Here is a 25,644-nt window from a genome sequence, read left to right as displayed (position 1 = left end):
GAGAATCTGCTAAAGACAGAAACTGTCTCATAAAAACTATTTCACCTCAAAATTAATTTTCAAAAAACCTATCCTTGACTTAAAAATCATTTTAAAACAACTTAAAAATACTCAGAGAAATGTCACACTTGCTATTTGAGAACTAATCTGGTCAACGTAATCAACACATTCTGAATGACAAAAATAAGAGTTTTACTTACTAGTCTCGGCTCAGACTGTACATTAAAAAGCTCTTTATTAAAAGTGAGAATGCATTTATACCATAATTTACAAGTATCTCAAACTAATACACCTCATAAACTGTCATCCTGGTTATACAGCTAATAAAACAATAGATTTCTGATATTACATTACAACTGTTTATTATTCCCTCAAGCTTACCTGTTAAAACAGGATACGATTCATTCGCTCCCTGCTACTCCTCTATGTGGGTTAGAGGTCATGCCGTTATAAACCACGAATAAGTAGAAAAATTATTTACTCCCTCCTGTGACAAAATTCCCCTCTCTGGTGACACCATCCTATCCTTACACCTCATTCTTCCTTTCACTACTTTTGAGTCAGGTATTTGCCTTCAACTGTACACTGTGGTCCCTGTTCATCTAGTTTCTCTCCCATATGAATTAACTTTGCCTCACTATTGAGTTTAAAAACCATTGCCAATTACTGCAATAACACCTCAGCAAGCACTACAGAATTCTTTGCTTAGTCCCACCCTACACTAAGGAAACCTAATCATTCGATTTTTGTGACCTGCATTTCTAACTGGTTAGAGAAAAATGCAGTCGTGTCAATTCTTTTCCATCTCTTAGATGGATCCCTATACTGATCCCACAGCAGCCGGACCAAGACTGTTGCATTACTCCCAAGCATCTGGAGATGGCATGATCACCCTCACACATGACCTAGCCTTTTGTTACTCAGAGGATCCTTTATTTTTCCTCTGCAATGTTTCTCTGAACCTCTACCCACTTTCTAGCTTCTCTCCTAACTCAGCTGGCTCTCTTTTTTGGTTCTTGATTCCTTATTTTAATTACTCACTTAGTTGTTTCCCCTTTATGTCTCATGTCTTCAAACTCTCCTTACCCCTTTTAATGTAAAGATTTCTATGACACTCATACTTCCACCAATCCTGAAACATGATTAACAACAACAAAACGTCCTTCACACCTGGTAAACCCACCACACCTTCTATTTTTCTTTCACCATCAAAGTCAAAAGAGTAGTCCAGTGCTTATTTTAATGTCCTTAATTCTAATTCATGCATTAATCATCACCCAATGATTTCATTCCCCATAACTGCACTAAAGTCATTTTTTGGTTAAACCAAATTTCCAAATTGCTAAATATCATTATCGCAGTCTTCATCTCCCTTGGTCTCAGTAGTATCAGATATTGTTAACTAATCCCTTAGTTTCTTGGAAATTTCTCCACATAACATAGTAAAGCAGGTCATTTAGCCAATAATCAATTTGCCTAAAGCAAATATGTAACCACCCTATGAAAAATAAAGGGAAAAATCACCCAACTAGAACATCACAGAAATCCTCAAAAGCCATTAAAACTAACCCATCCAGAATGAAACACTGTAAACTTTTTTGGTGCAGTGAAACCCTGTCAATGATACTGTAGGGGTCTTGAGTGAACGCTGGCACCAAAAAGACTCAAGGTGTGAACAAAACAAAGTTTTCATCAGTTGATAATTTTAATGAATTGGCAGATCAAAACAGAGCTACAGAGTACTAGTTTGCTTCCTGTCTATCTGAATGTCCCTTCTAAATTTCTTTTGCTGGCTTAGTGTCCTCTACTCACCTGTTAAATGTTGGGATTTCCTCTCTTCTATCCTCATTCTACATTCTTTTCCTTCAAAGTCTTCTCTACCCCCATCTCTTCAACTGTAACATCTCTGTGGATGACTTCTATATCTATACCATTAGCTTCTAAACAAAAACAAAACAAAAAAATCAAATAACTAACAGATAATTCTCAGCATGGCTACACCTTAACCTACTAGAATCTTCTCCCTCTTCTCCTTCTCCTCCCTCTTTCATATCCCATCTCTTTAAGTGAAATCATCCTCCTCTTAATCACCTAAACTAAATATCCCAGTCATCCTCCAATCCGCCCTCTTCTTCAATCCCTAAATGCAAATCACTGATTTCTGTCAACTGCACCTTCAGTGTTTCTGCCTCCTTTAAACCGTCTTCATTCCCACTGCCATTGTCTTTGTTCAGACAGTTAGCCATCATTTTTCCCTCTCAGGGAAGGTCACCATCTCCAGCTCAGAATAAATCCTGATTTGCTAAATCAGTCATGGTAATACCCTCCTTCCCTGAAAGTTGTTAGTTTAGCTCCACACAGAAAAGTCCACTCTTCTTCCAATGTGCATACCAGGCCTACAGCCAAAGAGCTGATCTTGCCACCATCAAAACAAAGTCCATTAGCAAAGTGGGAAGGGTAAAGAAGCAGATCCACGGGTGTGAGTAACTGAATCCATCAATCCTGGAGTTGTCCTTCCTCAAAGGCTCATGTTTTGTGATGCAAATTTTCCCTATTGTTTAAGTAATCTGAAGCACGGTTTCTGTTACTTGCAGCCAAAAGGTGCTCTAACTGAGCAGACCCTTGCCAGTGCACAGCCTTCTCCCTCAACTTGCCTTTCTGGTTTCAGGGCTCCTGATCAATCTTTCTTCACACTACTCTACTCTCAGAAGTACTCTCCTGGGGGACGCGGAGTGATCCTTGGAACCAAAAGTCTGTGACCAGCCCATGCCCAGCTGGCATTCCAAGACCTTCCAGGGCAGCACTCAACACTCCATGCTCAAGAAATTCTGAGAAGCCTTCTAGGGCTTCAGCACAGCAGGAAGCTGGGACCACTCAGCTGCTGAATGGGCTGCAAAGGCCCCATGGCCCCAAGGGCACAGGCAACCCCCATCTCTGGGTGCCAAGCCAAGGAGCTGCCAATGGGCTTTACACCCACGGTTCTGGAGTCCACCTGAGGCACCCATCCACCCCGGGTCCCCTCACTCTTGGAGCTCCCCACACGTGGGCCCCCTGCTATGAGTCCCGGCCTCCCTGCCGCCATCTACTTCAAGACTGGATTAGAGCAGCCCTCAGGCAATCAGCAGCCACAGTGAAAGTGGCACGTGACAGCTGGGCACAGGCACTTCTGATGACATCATGCCCATCCCAGAAACTCCGCCCACCTGCTTCCGGCCTGGGCTTCCTTGGACGGGCGGGAAACTTCCTACAGCTGGGGAGGGCCCAAGACCCGAGTCCAGCAGCTAGAGGGCGCAATAGAAAATACACAAAACTAGAGAAACCCGGGAAACTCTCTAAACATGGACCCTGCCATTCCTTGCACCGGGTCACCTCTGTGGCATCTCCACGGGCCTCTCCTCTCCCTGACTAGAGACAGGAACCAGGAGCGCCCACTGGATGAGCCATGACCTTGAGTTCAGTACAAGCAGGAAGTTCCCGCTTTATTCAATCCGGACCGACTTCCGGTAAATACGGGGATCCCAATTGTGGGCTGAATCGCCCAGATGCTCAGGGCTGCCAACCTCAGCCTAAGGGAAGCCCAGCATCTCTTTTAGTTCAACAGACAGCAGCTTTTCTTCTTCTTTGGATGGCTGCACTGTCAAGAGCTTTTGTTTGATCCCCCCCCCCCCCCCCCCCCCCCCCCCCCGACAAATTAAGTCAAGATTCTGTAAGGGTAAACTTACTCCTCCCCACAGTCCCTACCCTCCCTGAAAGAATCCAGAAGTATTGTTGACTGTTATAGATTACCTTTTGCAAATGCTACAACGTAATGAAACAACATGATAGGTGCAAAGTCCACTTTAACCAAAAGAACAACACTCTGTTTCAGATTTTTATTTTAAAAAATCTGATCAGTTCCTCACTGTTTCAGAACAAAGAAGAAAAACAGAGTATGGAAGCATCTCCACCATCTGGCCCCAAACAACCTTCAGCTTCCACTATTCTCCCCATTCCTATGGTCCTCAAGACTTCCATAAAACCCACACCTATACCTCAACTCTTTCCTACTAAATGCATTTGCCCTTTTTGGCCGCCAAACTCTTTTTCTGTTTTTTTTCTTACATGGCATAATATAAAGTCAGTCTCTCCAATTTATTTCTACCCATTTCTGTCTTACTGTCCCAACTGCCCAAAAGTCAATCATGCATGTATTGGGCCTTTGATAAAAAATGATAAAATAAAACTAGTGCTTGCTTCCCTTAAAGGAAGACAGACCACAAACAGCTACAAATCAGTGGGATAAAAAGTGTAATAACTGTACGTAAGGTCTATAGGAAAAGGAAGAAAAGCAACAGACTAGGTGAGATACTAAGGTCAGAGAAGCTTCTCACAGACAAATGGACACCCAAATTTAGCCTTGTAATCCACTAACAGACAAGATGGAAAGGGCATCCCAGGCAGAAGGAACAGCACATACCCTCCCAAGAAGGCATGAAGGATCAACCTTTTCAGAAATTCAAAAATTACATATGATAAAAGGCATGTGGAAGAGGTGGAGGATAGGTGCTCAGAGTAAGCAAAGGCAGTTTAAGGATACGTATGCCATGCTAAGGACTTCAGAATTTTATTTGTAGGTGGATGGAAATACGCAGGATTTCACTCTGAGAATGATATAAGCAGATGTGGATTTTAGAATGCTCTTTACTCCCATCAAAAGAATTGATTGAAGCCAGGAAATGCCCATTAGTCAGCCACTGCAGCAGTGCAGTTAAGAAACAGTAGCAGAATAAAACTGATAATTAAATGGCAGGCTGACAAGACTAGATGACCAGTTACATGCACAAGATTAGGGAGAATGACAGGGAAGATTCAAGCCCTCCCTGACTCTTTGCTGTCTCTCATACCTCACATCCATACCATTAAGCAGTCCTGTTGTTGCAAACTTCAAAATTCATCCAAAACCTAATCATGTTTCACCTTCCCCACACTCAACACCATCAATTCAAGCCACTATCATCCTTCATCTGGCTACTGCAATAGCTTTCTAACTGGTTAACCTGCATACATCTATAGTCTGGTCTCAATCTAGTACCCAGTCAAAACATAAGCTAGATCATGGTGCTGCTCTGCTAAAATCCCTCCAACTTCCCCTGATCTCACACAGCAAAGGCCAAAGTCCTTACATGGCCTGTTCCTCATGACATCTCACACCTTGAACAAACTAGGCATACATCCACATCCTGGCCTTTTCCCTGGCTTGTGCCTCTGCCTGGAATACTGTTCTTTCCTCAGGTGTCTACATCACATCCCTGCAAGCAATTGTTCAAAATGTCACTGTCTCAAATGAGAGCTACATGGTATTTAATACTGTTGTCTCCCAGCCCCCACTGCCCCAACTACTGACCCTCCTCATTCTGTTCTACATCATTTTTCCTGTGACACTCTAAGTTTTCGAATATCCTACATAATTTACTTTATTTGTTGTCCATTTCTTTTACTAGAATATATGAATTCACAAGGACAGGGCTCTTCTGTTTTGTTCACTGATGTATCACAAGCACTTAGAACAGCGCCTGGTCAACAGTAGGTGCTCAATGCATATTTAAATTAATGAATGTTTGAATAAATGAACCCAATACTTGGGGTCAGGAGAGAGTCATGGGGAGGAACGGGTCAGGTATGTCTTCTGGAAATGAGACCTGAGCTGAGCCTTCATGAGAAGAAACTAAGCGAGCAAGTAAATGGTCTAGAATTTCCAGAGATGACAGCATGAGACGGTAGAGATGCAAACGGGACTACAAACAGTCTGATGTTGCCAGAGCTTAAATAAGAGGCAAAGAGGTAGAAATAAGGCTGGTTCTTGTCAATTAGTGGAAGGTCCTGATCATTTTCCAGTTCAAGTAAGTTTACTGTGAGTTTCTGAAACATCCATCAGACTTTAGTGACAACAATTAGTTTCAAGGAAAAGTAATAGGGTAGTGGTGATGTAGTTGAGAGATATTTTAAAAATATAACCAGCAGGACTTATTGAATGGACTGAATGTGGAAACAGTGGTAAATGAGAATAAAGATAAGTACCAGCTTTCAAACTCACGTATATATGGTGTAGTGAGAAAGAAGATGGTAAGTTCAGTTTTTGACTTGTTAAACTATATAATTTTAGCACATTAAGTTAGAAAAAAAATGGTGATAGAAATAAACATTAATTTCCTTTTTAGATCCATTATGGTGACATGATGGAGCAAATATGAGGTAAGAAAACCTGTCAAGTTTCCATTCTAACCTTACCACTCATAAAAAATATTCAGGTGTTAATTTAAATCTTTCCTTTCCAAAAGAATACTTTAGGCCATTTAATACTAATTAGAACCTCACCATGCTTTGACAGAAGAACAGTGCTACGGACAGAATGTGTCCCCCCAAAATTCGTACGTTGAAGGTTTGACCCCCAGTGCAGTGGTATCTGGAGGCGGGGTCCTTGGGAAGTAATTAGGTCATGAGGGGTAGAGCCCTCACTGACAGGATTAGTGCCCTCATAAGAGCTGAGAGATTAGTGCCATAATAAGAAATGAGAAAGAGAGGATTTGTCTCTCAAAACATTTCTGTTGCAAGAAGGCAGCCATCTGCCAAGCAGAGAGAGGGCCCTCCCCAGGAACTGCATCAGCCAGCACCATGGTCTCTGACTTCCCAGCCCCCAGAACTGTGAGAAATAAATGCGTAAAAGTCACCCAGTCTGTGGTATTTACTGGAGCAGCCCGAATTCACTGAGACAGGTAAGCATAAGCATTTTGTTTAAAAGTCTGATAAACAGAAAAAAAACAATTTCTCATTATGTGTTTCTGAGGCTTTTACAATTTGAGAATTTTGATTATTCTAGTGGACAAAAGTGCTAAATCCTCTTCGGACTGGGGATTAATATATTCTCTTTGGCACAAAGGATTTAAGTAGCCCTCAACTGATCTCATATTTAAAGCAGAGACTATGAATCAGTCAGTTGTTCTGAGAGGAACATTTGGACTAGACATCTAACAATAAGGATCCTAGTTTTGATTATTTCATTTACTTGCCACCAAATGTGGTTTTAGTGATTTTTCTTACCTCTTTATCTGACTATATGCTTATTTGTATATTCAGTAACTATTTTTGAGCACTAACAACATGCTAGATACTAGAAATCTAAGGATGACAAAAGCATGGTCCCTGCCTTTTACTTAAGCTGGTAGACAACATAGAACAGATGAAGATAAATAACATTAGTGATGCCTGACCCACCTATTTCCCAGGACTTTTATGAAGCTTCAACAAACTGAATTCTTTTCAAAAAGACATAGCTCTCCACAGAAGTAAAGTGCTAATATTTGAAGGCAGATATTCACCATAACAGCACATTTCTCTATGTAGGCTGTTTCAAGTAGTCACTATGGAGCTTAATGAGGTAAGTGGAAATACAGGGCCCAAAAAATCGAAAGTCACAACCAATGGAAAAATAAAAACTGTATCGTGAGAGCTTCTTAAGTATGCAGACGTATAGTTTTAAAATCATTACAAGCATATGATTTCTATGTCAATCTAATAACAGGACTATATTTCAAATTAAGTACATTTTTCTAAGGTACAGTTGTTCACATCAAATGATCTAATTGTCAAGTCTAAATAAAATAAATCTACCTATGTTTAAATGCACAATGAAAACAACCAGTGAAATTTAAGTGGAAGACCGCTAAGAAAAAAAAAATGTATATATATATAAAAATTTCACTCAACTCAAAGGAAAAAATATAACTATATACCAAAAGAAACGCCATGGATTCAAGGGTCATGAGAACGAACAAAAAAACAACAGTTTTACTCTTTGGGGATTTTTATTAGCTTGTCTTGTTTTTTAATCAAGACAAGTATAGATGACCCTCTATTTATGAATTTTTATCCCTCGAAGTTCTTTATTTACTGGTCCTTTTCAAATTGTTACACATTCAAAAAGTAAAACAATATAAAATATATATATTAAGAAGTCTCATTTCCACCAGATTTCTCCCCCAAGAAAACACACAAGTACGTTTTCCTGTGTGTCTTACCAGTATTTCTTCATGTGGCAAATAACTCAAAATTTGTATAAATACAAACAAAACATATCCATATGTGTCAACCACCAAGTCCCGGCCTCCACAGCTGCTTGATGGATGCAAAGCTTTTCTGAGCCAGCTGCTTGTGATAGCATTAGTCGGAATTTGTTGAATGCCTACTATGTGTGGGGCAGTATACTAATCATTTTCCATTGACTAAATCATTCAATCTTCAAAATAATCCAGATAAATGATTCTTACTATCCTCATTTTACAGAAGACGAAAGGGGAGGAAGAAGTTAGGTCACTTGCCAAAGTTAACATAGCCAATGTGTACCTGAGCTACGTTTCAAAACAAATCAGTGTGCCTACAGATCCTCTTTACCGTATATTCTCTACAACCTCTTCAGTCTTACTGCTTCTCCAAAGTTTGCAAGTAAAACAGTCAGATACTCTAGGAGGCCAAAAATCACTTCCCAAAAGATACCCACATCAAATCCCTGGAACCCACAGAATATTTGCCTTATGGCAAAAGAGCAGATGATAGTGAAAGATCCTGAGAGGAGGAGTTTACCCTGTATTATCCAAGTGGGCCCTAAATGATACCACTTCAAGGTATTCCACACAGCATTCCTTCTAATCAAGGAATTTACCTCATAGTAAATGAGGTATGACAATGGATCCATGATCATGAAATTCACTGTTCAAACCATGTCCCCATATCCTGAAGCAGCTGGTTTGACAGAAAAGAAAAATGGTATTTGAAGTCTCAGCAGCAGGTAGGTGGGATATCTTGCAGGGCTGGGGCAATGTTCTATGGGAGATTGTATATGTACTAAACTGGCGTCTAATGTATGATACCGTTTCTCCCATAGCCGGGATGCATGGGTCCAGGGATCAAGGGTAGGGAGGGATAGGAATGGCACCCCTTAATATTACTCCTGGTGATTTACTACTAAAATGTTCACTTCCTGTTCCCACAACCTTATGCTCTGCTGGTCCTTAGCTTTAAAGAAAGGAATGTTTCTATCAGAAGACACAATGGCTCCAATGAACTGGAAGTTGAGACTGCCACCCAGCCACTTTGGGCTCCTCAGGCCTCTGAATCAATAGGCAAAGTACTGGCTGGGGTGATGGATCCTGACTGCCAAGAGGAAATGGAGCTGCTACTATCGGGCAATCTGGCTCCAGGCCCAAATCCTCTGTGTGATCTTTCAGGTCCAGCATAGGCAGTTACAAAGTTGTGCCTGGCAGCCCTCATGGAGAAAAACTGACCCCACCATACAACATGCTTGGTGCACAGTCAGTGCACTGCAGTTTTCTGGAAGGAGTTGCAGTTGAGGGCTCAGGCTTCCCTGACCCCTGGGCCAGCCATGCTTGTTCACATATCTTCCTTCCTTGTCCAGGCACCTGTATTCAGCCGCCTTCTTACTGGGGCACTGGAGGACGTGCTTTTCTCCCCTTTGTTTCGGTACTTTCCCATACCTAGCCCTTCTCCCAGCCAACAGGCCCATAAAGAGGCAAAAGCCTTTTGTTTGAGACTTCCCAGCAGTGAAATGCACCCCTCATCTGAGCTGATCCATCTGACTCTCACCCAGTGCCATTCTGCAGATTGACAGCCAGCACCTCTGGGGAGCCAGCACCATTCTGTGTCTCTTGCTTACACTGTCCCAGCAAGTGAACAAAGTCTTAGTTATTCCTTTTGGTTTGGCCCTTTGTCCTAATGAACCACCTGGACACCTGGTTGCTTTTCGGCTACAGAAAGGAGGTTAGGAAGAACATGACTGGAATGTAGAATGCCCCTTAGGGCATCTGCCACCATGCCCTGTGACTGAAGTCAATGGAAAACCAACAACCCCTTTCAGGCAGGACTGTTAATGACCCAGGCCCCTCAGGAATGACCCAGGCCCCTCAGGAATGAGGGTCCGGGTCACCCTACAGGCAAAGAACCCTGAACAACAGGCTGTGGTGCTCCCAGAGGGCAAAGGGAATACAGAATGAGTAATGGAAGAAAGTAGCTATAAACACCAACTAGGACCAGGCAGTCAGTTTCAGAAATAAGGGCTGCAATGTTTATGAGTATTTCTTATTTTGTTATGAGTATGTGGGTATATAAATAATTAAGCAATTATCTATGCATTCTTCTTGCTCTTATCCCTTATCATCTAACATAAGATGCATGAATAACAGTGAACTTTACATCACAGTATTTAAGTTCTAGGATGTTAAGGAAAACAATGAACACCAACCAGGAACTCTGGCATACCTTTCTGGGGAAGGGTTCACACATTTTTGGTTGTAAGTAAGAGAGCTGCATCATGTCCTGTGGAAGTATGACTTTGTGGGTGTCTTTATTTGGAGATTAGTCATCGTTTAAAGAGAAGTATATGAGTGCCAAGTTTACAAGGGGTGATGGCCAGTTTTATGTGGGAACTTGACTAGTCTAATATTCCCAGTTACTCATTCAAATACTAATCAAGGTGTTGCTGTGAAGGTATTTTGTAGGTATGATTAGCAATCACAGTCCGTTGACTTTAAGGAGATTATCCTTGATAATCTGAGGGGGACCTACATGCAATCAAATGTATCCTTAAAAGAGGGAGGCAGAGCAAGTTTTGAGAGAGAAGTGCACAGAGGAGAAGGGGATGTGAAAATAGAGGCAGAGAATAGAATGATGCTGCCACAAGACAAGGAATGCCTGGAGCCACCAGAAGCTGGAATAGGCAGGCAAGGACTCTCCCTTCGAGCCTCTGGAGGGTGTGCAGCCCTGCCAATACCCTGATTCCAGACTTCTCTTCTCCTGAATAAGAGAATGTATTTCCGTTGTGTTAAGCCACAAAATTTGTGGCATTTGTTAGAGCAGCCACAGAAAACTAATATAGGTACTTAATAATAAAATACAGTAAGAAAAGAAAGTTTATCTGAGGAATGCGAGCCTGCTATAAATCATCAGACCCACAGAGGCAGGAGGGTGAGGCAGCAGTCACATCCCACTTCCCCTCCTTGAGCTAAGTAATCAGCTCTTGAAGCTGCTTGCTATGTGGACTCTAGACCAGCTGCGGCCAGAAGCAGCTATCAACTAACCAAGCAAGGCCACTCACTGGACACCATACCGCATATCCCACACTTCACCAATGTATAGTCAATCGCTAATCAATCTTATTTGTCTAACCAATGGGAATTCCTGACAAACAGCTGTATCAGCCCACTCCCTGTCCCCCTTTCTACTTCGGAAAACCTGCTTCTAACAAAGGCCAAACAGAACTCATATCCAAGGTGACCTGGGTCTGAGTGTTCCAGGCGGCTGTCCTCTCACCTTGGCTCAAGTATTTTTTAAAATTATATTTTGGGCTTCATATTGTAGAGAAAGAATGAGATAGTACATGCTTCCATTAAGCTACTGCACAAGTAAAACAAGTTTTTAAAATTGAATTCTTACTGAGACACCGATAGTTAAGATGTCCTCCCTCCCACTATGCCACAAAACATGAAACCTATGACTCTTCAATATTTCCTTTCCCATTTTGCCATTTCCTCAGAGATCTGACTGGGTGGGGCAAATAGTCATGTCCCAGAAGAGACATAATACTATATATTAAAAGGCCTAAAAGAAGGAAAGCAAACTTCTAATTTAAAATGTTAATAACATCCACAAGGGTCAAATGATAGTTTAAACCCCTGAAGTTATACAGAAATAATATTCTAAATCATATTACCATATTGTAATTTACTAAGAAAACCACAAGTAAGGTCTAGAAGACACCAAAATCCATGATTCTTAATACTTTTAAGTGACTTTTCATAAGAATATTAGTTGGCTTCAGAGGTTGAAATACCAACTCACTTCCTTGATTTGAAATTTGATGGGAAGCCAACATCTAGAACTCGGTAATGTTACCTACAGCAGTCTTTCTTATATAGCTCTTTTATATTTGCCTTGAAAAAAAAATGCTGAACTAATGACAAAAGACAATCTTGGGGGAGTTTGTCTTAAAATCTGAGGGTGGAGAATCAGCATGCAAGCAAAACTTCAGGTGGCAGCACCTTTGGAATCAGCACCTCGCCAACTGTGGGGCATCCACTCAAGCTCTGGGGGATGGAACTCCCATACAACCTCGCCAGCCATCTCCAGAGGGTGACCAACTCTAAAGGATGAGAGCAGGGGAAGTGGAAAAGCAGAGAGTAGAACGGCACGTGGAATGTGAGTTTCTGGAGGGCAGAGCTTTTGTCCTGTTTGTTCTCATCATATCACCTGCATGTGGAACAAAGAAGACAGTAAATATCCGTGGAACAGGTCAATGCATAGAAGATGCGGGTGGAGGAACGAAAGAAAGAAGTAAACACGGGAGGAACATAAATTTTCTGAAAGTATATACGGGGAGAAGGCAATTAGAACGATACAAGGAGAAAGTTACGTACCAAAACCCAGCTCTCAAATTGAAATTTAATACGTGTCTCATGCACAGCAGCAGTTTATGGAAAATAAAATGAGCAATTTCCTTAGGTTCTTGGGTACTAGATGGGGGTAAGTTATTTTTTGCTGTAAACTTTTAGCATGTATTCCCTGAACAAAGGAGTTTCTCATTTAATTCCCTGTTTCATCTTATTAACACTAGCAGTACTGATAGAAAATTTAATCATTGCATGTTTCATTAAGTTAAAGCAGAAGAAACCTAGCAATTAGCAAATTCCAGACTCACCCAATATTTGGGAGATTTCTCTAAATGTCAGATATGATTTTTTTTTCCTATTTACCTGATTGATAGGATAGCAGAACTAAGGTATAAGGACTTTGGGAAATTACTGTTAGAAAAAAAATGCAACACGCAATTTTCATATATCTTCCAGGAAAGAACAACCATTATTTTTGACCTTTTAAAATTCAAGCTGCAAACCATAGAGGTTAAATGATGTTAAACACCTCATAAAGGTCCCTGCACACAGAAACATTCAGAAAACACTGCTGACAGATGACTGTCATTGGTATGGAGGGCTCAGAGATCTAGCAACCAACACCAAGATTCATTACAATGCTTGCTTTAAATTTTGTTTTTGTTACCACTCCAATAAAACTAGATGACTCTATTCTGTTTTAACTAGTGTTAGCCTTTATATTTTCCTTATCACCAATAAGAAATGTATCTTCTGTTCTTAAGGTAATTTATAATGCTGGTCAATATTGCTCTAAAAAATTGATATGTATAACTATATGTCTATACCTTTCAAACTAAGTTATTCTTAAAATTGACACTGGGTGAAAATACTTTCCTTCCCCATCTTAATATTAGAAAAAAATTATCCTGGGGGTGGTAGTAAACTGTTGGAGAGCGAGGGAAATAAAGTGAGGCTTTTTTTGTTTTTGTTTTTTGAGACGGAGTTTTGCTCTCTTTTTGCCCAGGCTGGAGAGCGATGGCATGATCTCGGCTCACTGCAACCTCTGCCTCCTGGGTTCAAGCGATTCTCCTGCCTTAGCCTCCCAAGTAGTTGGAATTACAGTCATGCACCACCATGCCCGGCTAATTTTTGTATTTTTAGTGGAGATGGGGTTTCACCATGTTGGTCAGGCTGGTCTTGAACCCCCGACCTCAGGTGATCCGCCTGCCTTGGCCTCCCGAAGTGCTGGGATTACAGGCGTGAGCCACCGCTCCCAGCCTAAAGTGAGCTTTATGAATTTACTTTGTCCCCTGCTATCAAGTCAGTACTTTCAGATATATTCCATTAAAAAGGGGAAAACCTATATTTGTCTGCCATGTTAAGAAAATACGATGCTACAGTTCATGAAATCCACATCTGAAATACCAGTACAGTGAAGAAGACACGGATTCTGGGAGCAGACAAATGTGAGCTTGAATCTCTAATCCACCACTTATTAATGTAACCTCTCTCTGGACAATTTCCCCACCTACACTATGCAGTTTTGTGAATGTTAAATGAGGTAAGTAATGCTAAGACTCTAGCATAGCCCTAATACACAGGAAGTACTCAACAAATATTTAAAATAAATATTCATAAAAGTCTCTTTAAGTATCTTTATTTTCCAAATATTCTACCACCCAATGAAAGCATTAAGAAACCAGTTCTTTTCAAATCAGCCACGGCCATAAAACTAACACAGTTAACACAGATTAATATACTGCCGACATATACAAGCTCACCTGTACATGTCTGTGCAAACTGCTGAAGTCCAAAAAATAAAATTTCATCAACTGCAAACATACAGGGCATGCAAAATATTATAGGCCTTTAGATAGCTTCCGATTCTGTTTACAAGCAAGGTACAGGGGAAAAGTTAATTGGGTAAAATTACTTTAAATGACAATGAGTATCAGCTGAATAAGGTCCCGTACAGCCTGCTGTGTTCAATATAGCACACAGCATGCATGGCCTCCACATGCTTGTGTAATAGAGAATATGAAATTTCCCCAATTTTAGTTGTTCTCTTAAAGGTTTATTACTTTATATTTAAAATGCATTGGTTAAAACTTCAAAAAATGTTTTATTTCTTTATTTTTCATTTAGCTTTAAGTAAAATAAAGACAATCAAAAATGAAAATGAACACTAGAACCTTTTTTTAAACTTTGAAAATCAAGTGAATATTTTCTCAGGCTGGTTTGTGAGTGCATGGGTATTCATTTATTCACATTTTAAATTAATTACATGTATCTTCAGACACATAACAGTCCCTGGCATAGAGATTGTTTCTGAATGGATGGAAAGAAGAAAGGAAAGGAGGCCTTCCTGGAGTAAGGGAAGAAAGGCAAATGGATGTATGGGGAAAATTATAAATTTGAAAAAAGTATCACAGAATGAAATTGTCTATATTCCAGGCTAAATAACTTATCTGTATATGGTATGAACTGCAGGTTAAGTGACAAGTTAGAAAGCAAGGGAACAGATTTTAAACAAGTCTAACCAACCAGCCACTAAAAAAAAAAAAATGCAGATATATTTAAAACTCTACCTTTAAATATAAATTTCATTTAAAGAAAAATGTAAAGAGTTAAGAAAAATACTTCAAAAGGCAAATTGTTAAGTTTAAATATGCATATTATATTATTTCACTTTTTATGACAAACTGAGATAAAAAGTACAAAGGACAGCAGATACTTCTGAATGTCACTTGAAAAAATTGGATTTTCAGTTGTACACACCTGAAGTTGAGGAAAGTTATTGGCAAAAAACATTTCAGGAGTGTTTATGAAGACTAGAAAAGGTTCAGGGATAGAATATAGAGGGCAGGTTATACTGATTTACAAGAAAGCAGTCATAAGAACTAATACTCACTGGGTATTCACATGTGTTTTTCACAAAAATTCTATAAGGTAAGAATTAGTATTATTCCCTCCATTTTAGAGGATGAAACTGAAGCAGAGAGAGGTTAAATAGCTGGCCACACAGCTAGTCTGTGGCAAAGCTCAATTAAAACCCAGGCGTCTGCTTCCAGAGTCCCACTTGCAGACACAAGAGTAGAAATACATACTGAATCAAGTTGAACCATAATGTAAATTCATAGCAAACATAAAGAGTATGTGCTTTTCATTTTGACCCAACAAACACCTTTTGAGTGTTTATTATGTGCCAGCTGCAAAACTGTAGCCTCCTTTTTTACTTCACGTAATGCTAAATTTACAATCTGTTTTGAGTAGATACTAAAAAATGACTTAAGTTGACCGGGCGCGGTGGCTCACACTTGTAATCCCAGCACTTTGGGAGGCCGAGGTGGGCGGATCACGAGGTCAGGAGATCAAGACCATCCTGGCTAACACGGTGAAACCCCCTCTCTACTAAAAATACAAAAAATTAGGCGGGTGTGGTGGCGGGCGCCTGTAGTCCCAGCTACTCCAGAGGCTGAGGCAGGAGAATGGTGTGAACCTGGGAGGCGGAGCTTGCAGTGAGCCTAGATCCCGCCACTGCACTCCAGCCTGGAAGACAGAGCAAGACTCCGTCTCAAAAACAACAACAAAAAAATTAGACATTTAACTCAAGTACAACAACGTTGACATGATGACATCATAGATATGTATGTAATTTCCCCTCAGCTAACAAAAGTATTTAAATCAAAATAAATTAGAAAATTAGACAGAGTCGCTCTGCCCTGATACTTTCTCATTGTACTGTATTAGTCATCTGGATTATAAGAACAGCAAAGCAAAAGAAGAGGTATTTTTATTGGGAAAAAAGGAGGAGCATAGGATGGCATGAAAGACAGGAAATCAAAAGATCATGTGTAATTCACTTTAAATTTGGTAACATGGAAAAAAGTGAATTGTGTTGCAGCCATATCTGTAAGTCCTAATGGCCAGCACAAAGGGGGCTTTTTCTTTCCCAGCAAAAAAAAAAAGTGGCCAAATGAATTTTAAGCATTTTCTCTGACAAGTATTTTCATTGTGCTTCTGTTATTCTTCGAAAACAGAAACTGGAATGAGGTTTAAGTTTTGCACTTGGAATAAAATTAGCATGATTGTATAGTTGGTGTCAATAAAGAAATTATTTGTTGACTGCTGGCTTTGCTGTACTCTGCTCTACTATTGTAAAATCTGTCAGTCCCGGCTGCCATCTCCCCTTCAAAACCCAAGTTTCCCAATAAAAAGAACCACAGTTGTATGGAATGGGTCGCCAGAGATTGGAACCTCCACAAGCATTACTCCCTGGTCCTGCCCTGCTCTGTAGTCTTCGCAAAAAGACAATGGCAAGTTCACCTCCTACTTGGGACACCCAAAATGAAGCTTAAACAACTCTTCAAAACATGTGTGTTGTTGTGTTGTTTTTTTTTTTTTTTTTTTTTTTAAGTTAAATTAGCTGCTGAATGTATTTTAGCCCAATATAAATTAAGGATATAATCTACCTGACATTGCCTTGAATTGGTTTTTATGCTGTTTACAAGAAGAAATAAAGTTGACCTATTCATTCATCAATGCTTTTTATTTAAAAGGCTCTATTATATGTCCATCCCAGAAAACCAAATATCCATTTTAAAACACACATGGACAAAAATGCTATAGTAGCACACCAAAAACACTCCCTACAGCATTGGTTTAATTCAAATACTTACATATATATGATAAACTTAAAAATTCAAAATGTGCTAAGCTGGAGGCATCACACTACCTGACTTCAAACTATACTACAAGGCTATAGTAACCAAAACAGCATGGTACTGGTACCAAAACAGATATATATAGACCAGTGGAACAGAACAGAGGCCTCAGAAATAACACCACACATCTACAACCATTTGAGCTTTGACAAACCTGACAAAAAACAAGCAATGGGGAGAGGATTCCTTATTTAATAAATGATGTTGGGAAAACTGGCTAGCCATATGTGGAAAACTGAAACTGGACCCCTTCCTTATACTTTATACAAAAACTAAATCAAGATGGATTAGAGACTTAATCCTAAGACCTAAACTCATACAAACCCTAGAAGAAAACCTAGGCAATACCATTCAGGACATAGGCATGGGCTAAGACTTCATGATTAAAACGCCAAAAACAATGGCAACAAAAGTCAAAACTGACAAATGGGATCTAAGTAAACTAAAGAGCTTCTGCTCAGCAAAAGAAACTATCATTGGAGTGAAGACGTGACCTACAGAATGGCAGAAAATTGCTGCAATCTATCCATCTGACAAAGGGCTAATATCCAGAATCTACATGGAATTTAAACAAATTTAAAAGAAAAAAACAACACCATCAAAAAGTGGGCAAAGGATATGAAAAGACAATTCTCCAAGTAAGACATTTATGCGGCCAACAAACATATGAAAAAAAAGCTCGTCATCACTCGTCATTAGAGAAATGCAAATCAAAACCACAATGAGATACCATCTCACGTGCGTTAAAATGGCCATCATTAAAAAGTCAAGAAACAACAGGTGCTAGAGAGGATGTGGAGAAACAGGAATGCTTTTACACTGTTGGTGGGAGTGTAAATTAGTTCAACCATTGTGGAAGACAGTGTGATGATTCCTCAAGGATCTAGAACCAGAAATACCATTTGACCCAGCAATCCCATTACTGGGTATATACCCAAAGGATTATAAATCATTCTACCATAAAGACACATGCACACATATGTTTACTGCAGCACTGTTCACAATAGCAAAGACTTGGAATCAACCCAAATGCCCATCAATGATAGACTGGATAAAGAAAATGTGGCATGTACACACCATAGAATACTATGCAGCCATAAAAAAGGATGTGTTCATGTCCTTTGCAGGGATACGGATGAAGCTGGAAACCATCATTCTCAGCAAACTAACACAGGAACAGAAAACCAAACACTGCGTGTTCTCACTTATAGGTGGGAATTGAACAATGAGAATGCATGGACACAGGGAGGGGAACATCACACACTGGGGCCTGTTGAGGGGAAGAGGGTTAAGGAAGATAGCATTAGGAGAAATACCTAATGTAGATGACGGGTTGATGGGTGCAGCAAACCACCATGGTTAGTGTATACCTACATAACAAACTTGCATGTTCTGCATATATATCCCAGAACTTAAAGTATAATGGGCAAAAAAAAAAGTTCAAAATGTCCTAGCTAAGAAAGTTGATGGCATGAGTTGGTATTCTGATATGATCAACAGCAGCACAAATATGGGGTACTACAAAAAAAACCTTTAAAAGGAGCCATCAATGAAAATTGCATATATTGACCATTCCATCAGCAAAATCTACGCTAATATTGAGACATTACATTAGTCATATTTCAATTTATTTAAAGTCTTTCTAGTAAACCTTTATGTTTTATAATAAAGACATTTTATTATAACTTGCTAAGATATTTTTAAATGATGATATTCTAAACTATCCACCTTGTAAGGACACTTACTAATATTATGTGGTATGTGGGTGATTCTGAGTATGTTAAGGATGCAAAATCCAGTCAAAATTCCAAAGACTGGAAATTTTGCTCAGATTCCTTGTTCAGGCATAGCACACAAAATAAACTATTGTAGGTGAGCTAAATAACCAATATTAAAACCTGCACCATATGACAACATTCTTAATCATACTAATTTGTGATGTATAAGTTTTCCAACAATTGCTTTCTATGCCAATTACTTTGTATAATATTGTTTTACAAAAATTAGGAAGAACCCTATGGTACTGGATTTGAACTGGAGATAGCATTATAAGTCATCATTTAAGTATACATTTCCTAGCTTTATCCACTGTAAAGGCCTAGAAGGAATAACATCCAAGTTGCAATGAGCACATCTAGTACTCAGATCTTAGCTACTAAATACCATTTCACACTGAACAGAACCAGAGTTCCGTGGAGAAGTGGCTGATTCCAGGTCTGAAATAGGAACATACAAAGTAAATAAGGGAAGTGTTGTGCGAAGAGAGCGACTGTTTCTGAGACTAATAAAGACATATGAAATACAGTAAGAAAATGTTTGAAAGACTGCATACTGGCCAAATCTGGGTAATCTGAGGACTGGAAATAATAAATACAGCAATAGATTATAACACATTAAATATAAAAAAGAATAGACATGATAATGTATTATAATACTGAATAGAAAAGGAATCCATGAGTCCTTAACGATATCCAAAGTGAAGCAGAATGAAAAAGTGCGAGCAGAGTGAGGGAAGTTCTTTTCTCTCAGAAGAATTCAAGCTGTAAATATAGACGGAATAGCAGAATTCATTCAAAAATCATCATTTTCTAAGCCCCAAAGCAATAATTCAGGCAAAGATCATCAATGAACAGTAAAACCACTGAATGACAGGGTGTTGAGAAATATATATTCACAAGATCTCAAAGAATCATTCCATGGATTACTCATCACAAAAGAGAAATGATACCTTTCTGGTGGAGACATCTGGCAGACTTCATCTGAATCTAGTGAGCAAATTTAGCATCACCAAAAATAGAAAGGACATACAACGCAATGGTAATTTGTGCCAAGCCAAAGAATCATATACTCACGTGCATAATGTTAAAAAGGACACTTAAAAGGTTGGCAGGAGGTAAGTCTGGTGTGGTAAACAAGACCAGATCAAGAATTATGATTATCCCCAATCTAGAGGTGAAGAAACTAAAGTTCAGAGAGGTAACTTGGTCAAACTCATCTATCTAGTGATTGGCAAAACTGGAATTTGAAAAAAGTGAGTCGATTCTGAAACTCAGATTCTTTGGACTGCAGGAGCCTGGCAATCCCAGCCATCACTGGGTTTAAGGCCCAGGTCCAGCCATATGGAAATGGCTCCCTTAAGCCCCAGCCAGCGACTTTAGGGGCCAGCCCTGCAGCTCACCTGCCCTAGCCTCAGTCCGTCCTTTGCTAGCCTCCTTGTCTCTGGATTAGTCCTCTCCTGGGAGTCAAACTAACCTGCCTCCCCACCAAAGTTGGGCAACATCACTGTTACAGAAAAGATGGCTGGAAGCCTTTGGCTATACTATAGAGTTAAGAAAATTGGCTCAATTATCACACAGATGGACATCTGCAAAGTTAATAAAAGACAGGCCTGTAGAACAACCAAAATGAAATTATTATCATTTCATTGTTCTAGTCCATTTAAATGAATGAAATTGAACATGTGACGTACCCATGAAATGCTTGCCCATGTTCCATTATCAGGGCCTCAAATGAAAATCAGTCCTTATTTTAATAAACTTACACCCAGACTTCTGTCATTATACAGCCAAAAACCTACTCCGTTATCTCCAACTAATATGTCTGTCTTGGTCCTGTCAGACTGTTGTAACAAAACACCTTAGATTGGGTAATCTAAGAACAACAGAAACTTATTTTTCACAGTTCTGAAGGCTGGAAGTCCAAGATCAAAGCACCAGTAGACTCAGCGTCTGGTGAAGGCCCCTTCTTCATGGATGAGCCCTTCTGCGTGTCCGCACATGGCTGAAGGGGAAAGCAGGTCTTTGGGGCCTCTTATCAGAGCATTAATTAATCCCATTCTCAGGGTGAAGCCCTCATGGCCTGACCACCTCCCAAAGGCCCCACATTCTAATACCATCTATCTTGGTGATGATGTTCAACATATGAATCCAGGGCTAAGGGAGGACAAATATTCAGACCACAGAAATGGCCAAAACCAAACACCTGATTTTCTTCCTAAAACTGATCCTCCATTCTTCCATCAAGGCTGAAACCCTGAAGCCATCATTGGCATCTTTCTCTCTACCTTACAGCTAATACATCAGGAAATCCTGTTGGCCGTACCCTGAACAAGTATGCACAATCCTTTCATTTCTTATCCAGTCTACTGCATCCACCAGCCCTTGCCTGGGTTGGCCATTGGCCTCCTAACTTGTCTCCCTGTGTCTGCCCTTTTTCTCCTACAGTCAATTCTCAACACAGTAGTCACAGTGATCTTAGGAAGTCAGATCAGGTCACTTCTCTCCTTAAAATGAACCAGGTGCCACGGTTTTACCTGTAATCCCAGCACCTCTGGTGGCTGAGGTGAGAGGATCACCTGAGTCCAGCAGTTCCAGACCATGCTGGGCAACATAGCAAGACTCCTTCTCTATAAAAAATTTTTAAAAATTAGCTGGGTGTGGTGGCACACACCTATAGTCCCAGCTACTTGGGAGGCTGAGGTGGGAGGACTGCTTGAGCCCAGGAGGTCGAGGCTGCAAGGAGCCATGATTGCACCACTGCTGTCAGCCTGGGCAACAGAGTGAGACCCTGTCTCAAAAAAATGTGTAAGTGAATAAATAAACAAACTCTTCAGTTGCTTCCTGTCTTACTCAGAGAGCAGACAAAATCCTTCACGGGATCCTGAATATCCTAGAACTTTGCTCTCCTCCTCTACTGACATGGCCTCCTTGCAGTGCCTCCAAATATGCCAGCCATATGCTGAGGCCGAATTCTTGCAATTGCTCTTTCTTCCTTCTGCTTGAAACTTGTTACCAGCTGTCTGTCTGGCTCACCTGCTCTAAATTTTTGCTCAAATTTTACCTTCTTGGTGCAGCCTTCCCTGCCCATGTTAATTAAAATGGTAACTGCCCTTCACTGCTTTTTCTCCATAACGCTTATCAGCAATCTGACACACCACATATTTTCCTGATTTATTTCTGTCTTATCCCTCCTCTCCTTTAATGCAGGTATCCTGGAGGAAAGTGATTTTATTTTAATCTGTTCCTTCACTGCTGTATTCCCAATTCCTAAAAAAAGTTCTTGGCACATAGTAGACACCTGATATCTGTTACGTAAATAAATACATGATAAACCCACACACACAGACCACGGATTAAGAAAATTATCCTGTGGATTAAGTTTTTTTATACTCGCTTTCTTCTAATATAGAATACTAAAAGCCAAATCAGGTTTTAATGGAGAACTAGTCACAAAGTTATCTCAATTCTCAAATCGTATGTGGAAAAGTAAGCCGATGAGTCTTTGGCTGTATTTGCACCCAAGCATTTTCCTATGTAAAACTCAGGTTTTGGTCACAAAAATGGTGTCTCCCTTTAGGCTAACTGGGTTGATTGCTAAAGTGACATATGTATGATATTAAATGTGACCAATAAATAGAAGGAAATACTCCCTCAAATATGTCCACACGTAGCACACAAACAAAGACTTATATGAATTTTACAGGACAGAAAAAAAACAAACCCACTTTAGAAACGGGATGACTACATGTTCCAGTTAATTCTTTTCCAGATAGCTTAATAGCTATGGACAAGATCTCCGCAACATCAAACTGTCACAGACAGGAGAAAAGCTGGATGATACTAGGTTTACTCAGTTTTTGTGTGTCCTTCATAGGCCCTTAAGTCCCACTTAAATATAATGGAATGTAAATAGAAAGTAACAGAAGAAAGACTGTGAGGCTGGTAAAATGGAAAAGAAAAGAAATGGCAATCTGAGGTCAGCTGTGTGTGACCCACATGTAAGACTGAGGTCGAACTTGTCTCCCTGTGAACAAAACACTTACGCCAACAAGAGCTCCACTAGCACAGGTCACACTTTGGTCTCTGCTCACCTGAGGCACTCAATGCCACGAGGCAAGACAACAAACCACTCACAACTCTCATTTTAAGAGAGTCTTTTTCCATTTGCTTTCTTGTTGAGGAAAAAACCCCAAACCTGTCCGTTTGCCGATTAGGTTTTACAATATCAACATACATCTTAGCAGTTACTTAAGTATATCTGAGAATGGTGGAATTTATCATTACAAAGTTTGGAAGTATACTTTACTAATAGTATTTAATTTCTATTCTTCTTATTAACAGATCTTAGAGAGAGAGAGGGAGCACCAACAATATCAAGGAGATCTTAAAAACAGAATGTTTAAGAGTTACATGCAACACATAAGCAATTTTTTCAAAAAGAGAAGAAAGGAAAGGCATTTTTAGCAAAACTATCTTTAAAATTTTATAAACTTAAAACACTTGTACAGAAGTTGTTCCATATCATGAAAAATGGAAGTTCATACCTTCCTTTGTAATCAGGGTACAAATGGTGTGGCCCCTACTGTGTGACCTTGGGCAATGGACTTATCCTAAGGTTCAGATCTGTAAAATGGTGATAATAATAGTATCAATCTTATAAGGATTTTCATGAAGACTAATAAGGATAATGCACATCAAATTCTTAACATGCCATCTGGAACATGGCAATTAATAAACGGTTCCTTGGATTCTTCTATTAAACTCATACAATAGGTAGAATCACAAACTAATTTTCAAAGAAAAAAATCCATTACTCTTATACATTTTCAAATAAATTAGGAAAATTTAAAACTAATAGCTCTGCACTGGGACCTAGAGGGCCCGCTCTTGCCAGCCGCTGGGAGGCTGGCTATGGACCTGCCTTCTGTAAGATGAGGGGATGGGGTCAGGACTTCTGGCTCCTTGTACACGTCCAGTTTTCTCTATGGAATGCTCTCTTTTCTCTTTTCTATCCTATGCAGACTGCCTCTCCGGTCCTTCAGAAGAGGAGAGAAGCATTCCTACTATTAGTACTTCCAGATCAGCCTTAACTCTAAGTTAGACATTCTCGTATACTCTAATCTATCTCCCACTGGTAATTTCAGAGTTGCCATAAGACAGCTGTGAAGGAATTGTAAAGGAAGTAATCCTAATGAATTGTATGCCAACTCCTCCACTGCTGTGACTGCCAGCATTTCTGGCAGACAGTAAATGCTTTGCTGAAAACAAAAGCATACTGAAACAAGCAAACAAGAAGCAGCAGACACAAAACGTAAGCCTTCCCCTTTACAAGGCAAACAAATCTTTATGCACAGTCCTTGCTCAATTCAACTCACTCCCTTGCAATAGCGATGACTCTTTCTCTGTTGCACAAATGCAGAGTGCCTGCATAGTTTTCTCTTCTTCAGTACTACCCTTTCCGAAGCTTCCTTCTGGCAAATTTCAGTTTTAGTTTTCACTTTCTCACCAGTCTCTCTTCTGACTTCTTGGAGTAATGAAAAGTCAGAGGAACCTCTAGAGTCACTGTTTCCATCACTTAACCCATGTCAATTAGGAAAATATAAGGTATGCCTCAGTTACATTTTAGTATTATAAAACTTCTTAGAGAGCCTCGGGGTCTTTAAACAGTGTTAATAGATTACCTGGTAACAGTAAGAACTTCATGAATATTTTTGTTATTATCACATGAGCAAGCAAGTACCCTCCTCACCATATAATGTTGCCATACCAGTTAACCGTCAACTGCAGCGTCACAGGCAGGAGCAGGAGTACGTGTCTGGCCAACAGAACAGAGCTGGTGAGCGGGCCTCCACGGCCTCCTCCACAGCCTTCCTCCCCGGTTTGGCATCAGTTACACAGACTTGCCTAGGAACGCAGTCTTGCACACATCCTTAGATTACTTTCTTTCTACCTGGAGGCAAGGGTGACACACTGATGGGGTCTCCCATTGCCCAACTCTCAGGCCTAGGATTGGCCAACTGCCCTCCCAACAGATTCCAACTGCTCAAGGCTGAGTGCAAGCTGTTCCCTCCGGCGCCACTGACATCACAGTCCGACCCGGGAATCCTCACCACACCGCACCTCACACACCCCTCCCCAGCCAAAGGCTTTCATCTCTGTCAAATCAACACTTCCCACCCCAAATGAGAATCTGACACATTATAATCACCTTCACTCCTCCACCGAGGATCCCACGAACCACAGAAGACTCCCTCGTTCTTCAGGGCTGCATGCTGGGGACACACTGCCAAAACAGGCTGCAGCCCTTCCAAGACGCTCACCACCCGGGAGAGGCAGCGTGGCCGGCCAGGGCAGGGCTCTGAAGGACGATTGTCCAGGAAAATGGAGTGAATGAGTTCTCTGTAAAGTCAGGTTTGAAGCTCAGAGTCCAACTGAACCCAATGAGAAAGTAGGTTGTCTTTTGAGAACGCTTGCTTCTTTCTGTTCGAGAAACCAAATTGTGTGTGTGTGGCTGTGCACGCATATACACACAGGCACGTCAATGTTCTGATGTGTCCTTCCATGTACAGGCTGGCGTATACTTCTTCACTGTTGCACAGCCAAGCCTCTTCCTCGCTCACTTTCACCCCAGCAGCATCCAGCCATCTTTTCCGGCATTAACTCCCTCACTTGATGTTTCTCTCTGCGTCTCACTGAGCTTTCGCACCGGCAGACTTACATCTGCAG

At 40.4% G+C, this 25,644-nt stretch overlaps 1 protein-coding gene across 2 annotated transcripts in view; it reads right to left on the bottom strand.

Annotated features, from left to right (window-relative positions):
• PDE10A (phosphodiesterase 10A) overlaps window positions 1-25,644 on the bottom strand; it is a 347,007-nt gene that overhangs the window by 254,941 nt on the left and 66,422 nt on the right. Inside the window, exon 1 of one of the 2 annotated variants that reach the window (XM_033234262.1) lies at window positions 1,813-2,022. The exons of the other annotated variant lie outside the window; for it this stretch is intronic. Within the exon in view, the coding sequence (XP_033090153.1) occupies window positions 1,813-1,849 (37 nt within the window). The 5' untranslated portion in view covers window positions 1,850-2,022. Of the gene's footprint in view, window positions 1-1,812; window positions 2,023-25,644 lie in introns of those variants that run through there. 2 annotated transcript variants of the gene reach the window in all.

The sequence above is a fragment of the Trachypithecus francoisi genome, unplaced genomic scaffold (assembly GCF_009764315.1).
Source record: "Trachypithecus francoisi isolate TF-2019V2 unplaced genomic scaffold, Tfra_2.0 Lachesis_group15, whole genome shotgun sequence".
NCBI classification, from domain to species: Eukaryota; Metazoa; Chordata; class Mammalia; order Primates; family Cercopithecidae; genus Trachypithecus; species Trachypithecus francoisi.
Note: the sequence above shows the minus strand (reverse complement) of the source record. Positions and strands in the feature narration are given on the sequence as shown.